This window comes from Chenopodium album, chromosome 21, assembly GCF_948465745.1.
Source record: "Chenopodium album chromosome 21, dcCheAlbu1.1, whole genome shotgun sequence".
NCBI lineage: Eukaryota > Viridiplantae > Streptophyta > Magnoliopsida > Caryophyllales > Amaranthaceae > Chenopodium > Chenopodium album.
Window position 1 is genome coordinate 33,010,671 of NC_137854.1, and position 7,623 is coordinate 33,018,293.

The window sequence follows — 7,623 nt, forward strand, 5'->3', positions numbered from 1 at the left end:
TATAAGTACATCTAAATATGCCTAGAAGTGGGAGAGATGCACTTGTTCTAGGACAAGTGATTGGAGATGTTTTGGATCCCTTTATTAGGTATATAAACCTACGAGTGATTTATGAGGGTAGAGAAGTTATCAATGCTTCTGAGTTTAGGCCTTCTCAAATTGTAATCCCACCAAGAGTTGAGATTCAGGGTAACGATCATTCGGCATCACACTTCTTTACTTTGGTATGATCTTCACTTCCTAATTTTTAATTACTATAAACTACTTTATTTCAACTTTCTTTTATTTCTTTCTTTTGATGGAAAGTTGGAATATATAAAATGCAGTCCTTATAAATGATTTTATGCTGTTTAACTTTCGTTACATGTTCAATCTCGAAATTACGAAGGTCATGGTGGATCCCGATGCTCCAAGCCCTGGCAATCCGGTTGAAAAAGAATACTTGCATTGGTAAGTTAGCAAAATTATACTCTGTATGTAAATTCCATTAGTAATAACATGCACTTGAGTTTTTATCAAAAGTGGTCGTCATACACCCTTACACCCCACTAGGGGCGCTAGCACGTTGTGATCTAGCTAGTAATACGTGCATCGGTGCATCACAAGTGATTTCACTTGTCGCCGAGTAATTCGTGCATCACGAGTGATTTTACTTGATTGTCGTCCGGCAAGCTGGGGGTATTGAGTAATATCGGACGCCGCACTACGTAAACTATTGTTCCGAGTAATATTGGATGCATTATGTAAGCTTCGAACATACTATTAGTGCATGTAGGCATCTATCGAGAAGAATATTACCCCACCTATATTCACGTGAATATATTGGTAACAACTTTTTGTATGACAAGGTAGGGTCTCATCGAACATGTTAACAACCGGGAGTATTTTTTTCTTCTTGAAGCCAAATGTTACACAACGTTTGCCAATCCGATTCCTCAAAGATAGCCCAATTGCTAGTTTTTAGCTCAAATTTTGAAAACTTTGATAAAAAAAAATTCTTTCAATTCATAATAAATTACTCTCTTCGTCTCTTCGTACAAAGCCTGTTTTGGTTTTTGCACGGTAATTAAGAGAGTTATGAATTCTGTAAAACTAATGATTAAAAGTACATATGTGCATGTGGGGTTAGAGGGAGATAGAGAGAAAGAAAAAGTAGTTGAGAATAATTCAAGAGATAGAGGGAAAAATGTTGAAAATTGATGTTAAAAGTACAAAAAAAGGTAAACCATAAAAGATGATAAACTCATTAAAAGAGGGTAATAATGTCAAAAAATACAACCTTTAAATGAAAGAGGCATTGTATTTTGGTTTACCCTAAAAGGAAATGGGGCTTTGTATTAAAGGACGGAGGGAGTACTTATTTAAAATCTTGTTAGATTTGTTTCAATGTCTTGTAATAATTATGTGTATAAAATTGAAGATATTTACGTTCTCAAACTTATATTAGAGACCGTGAAAAGTTAAATAGTGCAATGTTTTGACTGACACATGAATTATAATATAGCTCTCATAACTTGAGATGATCAACAAATTTGCATACAAAGATATAGTAAAAATAAAAAGCAAAGAGGGGGGAGAAAAACGCGCGAATAAGCTGAATTATGCGGAGAGGAAAAAAATTAACTATTAATTTTTTGTAACATTTATCTATATTAATATATTAAAAGGCGTTCCTAATTCGTCTATGTTCCACGTAAACCTCTTTTCATTACGTCACGTAACTTATTCAACCTCTCGTTAGGCCATACACCACACAATCAACCTTAATCACTATGTCACATCACCCAATCAACCAACATTCCTACTTATAAGAAGATTCGAACACCCGACCTCTTATAAGAAGGATAGTTATTTAACCATTTAAGCCAATTATCAACCTTATAATAAACATGAAAATAAAGGTATAGAATAGCAAATCACAAGTCTAATAAAAAAAGACACCATAAATATCAAATACATTTAATCACAAGGAATAATTAAAATAGCAACCCATTGCAACTAGAGCTGTCAATTCGGGTATTCAAGTCGGGTTTGAGTCGGGTCAAATTAGGTCTCTGGTTAAATCAGGATCAGGTTATGTCGGGTCACTATAGCTTCATATCAGGTTCAGGTTCAAGTTGGGTTCAATACGAGTTAAAATTAGATCGGGTTCAATTTCAGGTTCGGGTTGTGTTGAGTCGAGTTTGGATGGGTTCAAGATGGTACATTCGGGTTCGGGTTAGTTGAGTCGGGTCTTGGTTCAAGTTCAATTCCAATAAATATCGATGTGGCCAAGTTGAAATATATAATTACGCCTTCCATAATTTGATCAAGCATCATCAAGATTTTATTAAACCTATATAAGAGTAATAGAGAACAAAAGTTATATAAGTTGAACAAAAGATTTTATTAAATCCAATTGAGGGTTTACAGAATTATACCAATATATAAACTGAATAAAAGGTATATAAAATTTTATTAAACCTTCCATGACTCGGGTTCATGTTATAATTGGGTCGGGTACTAGTTCAGGTCCGGATTGTTTTCGGGTTGGGTTAAATTGGTTGACGGTGACTATCAGGTCAGGGGCAGGTTGGGTTCAGGTCATAAAGTATTGGATCAAATGGGTTTTTGGTTAAGATCAGGTTAGGTTCAAGTCAGGTTACAAGTCACTAGTTTCACCCCTATTGTTCGAGTACAGGCTGGGTTCAAATCTTTTCCCGTTAAGGTCGGGTTTTCGGGTCGGGTCAAGTTTTGACAACTCTAGCTATAATCTACACTTTTTGAGGAAATTTTGAGGTTTCAGGGCCCGGTCGCAAAAAGTGTTGAGACCCTAGGGGATATATCTCGGGGGTCATATAATGCCGTTTGAAACCATATATGATCATTATATGATCTCATAAACGTACGTGGTAAGCTTGAGTTTACGAAATTAATGCAAGTTGTGAACGGGTAAAATGTCCGTTTAAGGTCATATTGGATCGTTCCACCGACCCAATTGAACTCTTGGAGGATATTAGGGACCATTAAGAACATCTCGGCAATTTTTATTTACTGGCAAAAAAAGGTCAAAAAATTACAAAATTAAAGGCTATAATCCACGCTTTTTGAGGCAAAATTTGAGGTTTGGGACCCAGTGGCAAAAAAAAACCTTGAAACCCTAAAGGATATATCGCGGGGTCATATAATTCCGTTTGAAACCATATATGATCAATATATGTTGTCATAAACATCCGTGGTAGGCTTGAGTTTACGAAATTACTGCAAATTGTTAACGGGTAAAATGACCGTTTAAGGGCATATTGGATGGGTTCCATCGACCCAATTGAACTCCCGGAGGGTATAGGGACCATGGTAAACATCTTAGCAAATTTTAGTTCCGGGCGAAAGAAGGTAAAAAAAATAACAAAATTAAAGGCTATAATCCACGCTTTTTGAGGAAATTTTGAGGTTTCAAGGCCCGGTGGCGAAAAGACTTGAGACCCTAAGGGATACATCTCGGGGTCATATAATTCCGTTTGAAACCACATATGATCATTATATGTTGTCATAAACGTCCGTGGTAGGCTTTATTTTACGAAATCACTTCAAATTGTGAATGGCTAAAATGACCGTTTAAGGGCATATTGGATTGTTCCACCGACCCAATTGGACTCTTGGAGGGTATTAGTGACCATGGTAAATATCTCGGCAATTTTTATTTCCGGTCGAAAAAAGTTCAAAAAGTTACAAAATTGAAAGTTGTAATCCACGCTTTTTAAGGAAATTTTGAGGTTTTGGGGCCCGGTGGCGAAATGTGGAAAAATTGAAGGCTATAATCCACCCCACTGTTTGAGTACAAGCTGGGTTCAGATCATTGTCGGTTAAGGTTGGGTCCTCGGGTCAGGTCAGTGTTTGACAGCTTTAGGGTCTCAATACTTTTCGCCACCCGGCCCGAAACCTCTAAGTTCCTCAAAAACTGTGGATTACATAGCCTTCAATTTTGTAATTTTTGTCCTTTTTTCGCCCAAAAATAAAAATTTCCAAGATGTTAACATGGTCCCTAATACCCTCTGAGAGTTTAATTGGGTGGGTGAAATTATCTAATTTCCTTTAAATGGTCATTTTATCCATTTTCGTACATGCCTCTTGTATTGGCTATAAGCTCTTACAGGGCCTTTACGTTGCCAGATAATGGTCATATATGGGTCCACACAATATTAAATGATCACGGGATTCATCCCGTAGTGTTCCGTGAAATTCCAACACCAGCTCCCAACACCTCCTAAATCGCTCCGATTTCGTGTATTATAGTAGAGTTGTCGATTTGGGTTTTCAAGTCGGATTTAGGTTAGGTCAAATCATGTCTGGGGTTAAATTTGGATCTGGTTATGTTGGGTCAATCTAACCTCATATTGGGTTCAAGTTCGAATCAGGTCAATTTCAGTTGAGTTTATTCTGGGTCATTCACCCTTTCGCATATATGTCGGGTTCAATACGAGCCAAATTCAAATCGGATTCAATTTCAGGTTTGGGTTGTATGTGAGTCAGGTTTGAGTGGGTTAATAGATCAGATGCTACATTCATGTTCGAGTTAGTGTTGAGTTGGGTTTTGGTTCAAGTTCAATTCCAATAAATATCGATGTGCTCAAGTTGAACCTATATAATTACGCCTTCCATAATTTGATTAGCTTTATCAAGATTTTATTAAACCTATATATGAGTAATAGAGAACACAAGGTATACAAGCTGAATCGAATTGTGGGTTTACAGATTTGTACCAGTATATAAGTTGAACAAAAGGCATATAAATTTTATTAAACCTTCCATGACTCGGGTACTGGTTCTAATTGGGTCGGGTACTAGTTCGGGTACAAATTCTTGTTGGGTCGGATTAAATCGGTTGACGGTTACTCTCAGGTAGGGATCGGAGCAGGTTTGGGTTCAGGTCAAAAAGTATTAGATCAAATCGGTTGTCAGTTAACATATGGTCAGGTTCATGTCGGGTTACAGGTCACTAGTTTCACCCCATTGTCCAGGTGCAGGTTGAGTTCAGATAATTGCCGGTTCAGGTCGAGTTCTCAGGTCGGGTCAGTTTTTGGCAGCTCTAATTGCAACTCCCGGTATACACACTAATTAGTCATAAAGAGAAGATGGGACCTATACCAAAATATTAAGGGTCGCTTGGTTTGCACAGGGTAACGTATCGAAATGGAATGAACAAAGAGACAAAAAAAATGGAAAGTAAACCCTCACATTTACTATATTGTTTGTTTTATTAGAGAAACAATTCACTAGTCCAATAACCACACCACCACCTATTTACTTTGTTCTCTTCCCCACCTTCTATCTCTAGCCACCACCTAGCCACTCGACTACTTGTTGCACCTCCCCTATCACTTGCCGCCCCTTTCCCGCCTCTTCCCTCCCTCCGAAAAGCTCTCCCCTCCCCTGAAAAACTTCCTCCTCCCTCATAAAGCCCTAGAAACCCCTCCCCATCCTCGTTAAAATGTAGGTCGCCCCTCCCCCACCCTTAGGGTTTTGAGGGTATAGTATGGGGATGGGCGGTCGACGATTTTATAGGAAGGGGGAGGATTTTGAGGGTGAGGGATAGGTAGCCGACGGTTTTTACGAGGAGGGGGAGGGGTTTATAGGGCAGGAGTGGGGGAAGTTTTTAGGAGGGAAGAGCTTTCTGGGCAAAGGGGAGGGGCAGTGGAGGTGTAGTGAGGGTGGTGGGCCTGGGGGTAATGTAGGGTGGTGGTGGCTAGTGTGGGTGAACGGTGATGTAGTGGTTGCTAAGGAAAGAAAATGGAAAAACATGGGGGTGATTGCAAGTTGGAAGACTCTCGGGGAAAGAGGATGGTAAAAAAATGGAAATAATTGTCCAACAAACAACATATAAGGAAATAAGGGCAGATGATTCCCTTTCCCTTTAAAGAACACCCCCATCCCAACGACCCCTAACAATTATATTATACAAATATTGCATGTTTTCTTCATTTCTTGTTATCATAGGTAAATGGACGATATTATGGGGATTACAAAGAAAATATAACTAAGCCGGTGTTATTAATTTTCCAAACTTTACGTATAATGTTATCTTTTTAATCTTCTATAATTAATTAAGTGAAATGACAAGATATATGCACTAATCACATGTTTTGATTTTAAGTGCAAGATATAAACGAGAGAGAGGAGGTGTAGACAATGTACAATGATATTGATAATTAGTAGGAAATTTTTTAAAATAGGCTTTAAATCGAAACCACCTTTTAATATAACTAGGGCAGCTAACGCGCGCGATTCGCGCGTCATAGCTAGCCATATCTAGAAGGTTTTTTTAGTTTGGTTTTTATATCACAAATTTAGTTAAATTAACAATAAGATAAAATATGTAACAACTATATTTAGGTGGTATAAATGTTCAAGACAACTAATATTAATAAAAGCATAAAAGTACATAAATATTTTAGAGGGTATATTTGTCTAAACACTATTCATTAAAAATACTATGTACATATTAATGAGGGTATATATGTAAATGTACATTTTGAAGGGTATAGTTGGCATTACACTATTCATAAGAGTAGTGTTCTACTTTTTATAAGGTAGGGATAAGGTAGGGATTTAGGTGGTATAAATGTTCAAGACAACTAATATTAATAAAAGCATAAAAGTACATAAATATTTTAGAGGGTATATTTGTCTAAACACTATTCATTAAAAATACTATGTACATATTAATGAGGGTATGTATGTAAATGTACATTTTGAAGGGTATAATTGACATTACCCTATTCATAACAGTAGTTTTCTACTTTTTATAAGGTAGGGAAAAGCCTGGGTGTTGCCCCAAATGCTGCTGTTGTAGACGTGCAATTGATAAAAATTTTAAAAGGCTTTTTTAAACTGCAATTGTCATTATCAAACCAATAGAGTTATTCTTTGACTATATCTTAATTTTTTAAATTGAAATTTGTGGTTTGCATTTATGTAAATTTGTTTAAATATTAGTAACGATATTGACAATTGGTTTAGATAATAAAATAGTCATTTTTGTTATAAGATGAGGGATCGAACCTCCTTACCCTTATGTTTTTACGTATATGGAATAATATTGGTTGTTGGGTAATGTGTTGGGATGATGATATGGCGCAACAAAAAGGGGAGTACATGGCACATCGACGTTTTTAAAAACGCCTTTTAATATATTTGTATAGATTTTTTTGTTGGAATCTAACAAATTTTAAGATTATTCTAGCCTTGAATTTACTTTTCTGGTATTGACCACAACTCACATGCTATATTCTTTGAGAGTGGTAGTTTGCGAATGAGGCGGCCAGGTTGATTGTGACTTGTGAGCGCACAAGAGGATGGGTAAAAAAATCAAAACACTAGTGAGGTCAATGAGCAATAATCAAAACCAGTGTCGATGAGATGAAGGTGAGTGAGAGACTCAAAGGGTAGTGAGGTTCAGTGAAGAACAATAAAGGTGAGAGAGAGAGGAGAGAGAGAGAGAGAGAGAGAGAGAGAGAGAGAGAGAGAGAGAGGAGAGAGAGAGAGAGAGAGAGAGAGAGAGAGAGAGAGAGAGAGAGAGAGAGAGAGAGAGAGAGGAGAGAGAGAGAGAGAGAGAGAGAGAGGGGAGAGAGAGAGAGGAGAGAGGAG

The 7,623-nt window shown here is 37.2% G+C and overlaps 1 protein-coding gene across 1 annotated transcript in view; it reads left to right on the plus strand.

The window, feature by feature from the left end:
* The window catches only part of LOC145601042 (protein FLOWERING LOCUS T 1-like), a 24,150-nt gene continuing 16,527 nt past the window's right edge, over window positions 1-7,623 (plus strand). Inside the window, exons 1-2 of the mRNA XM_081656957.1 lie at window positions 1-224; window positions 389-450. Of these exons, the coding sequence (XP_081513083.1) occupies window positions 18-224; window positions 389-450 (269 nt within the window). The 5' untranslated portion in view covers window positions 1-17. The remainder of the gene's footprint in view (window positions 225-388; window positions 451-7,623) is intronic.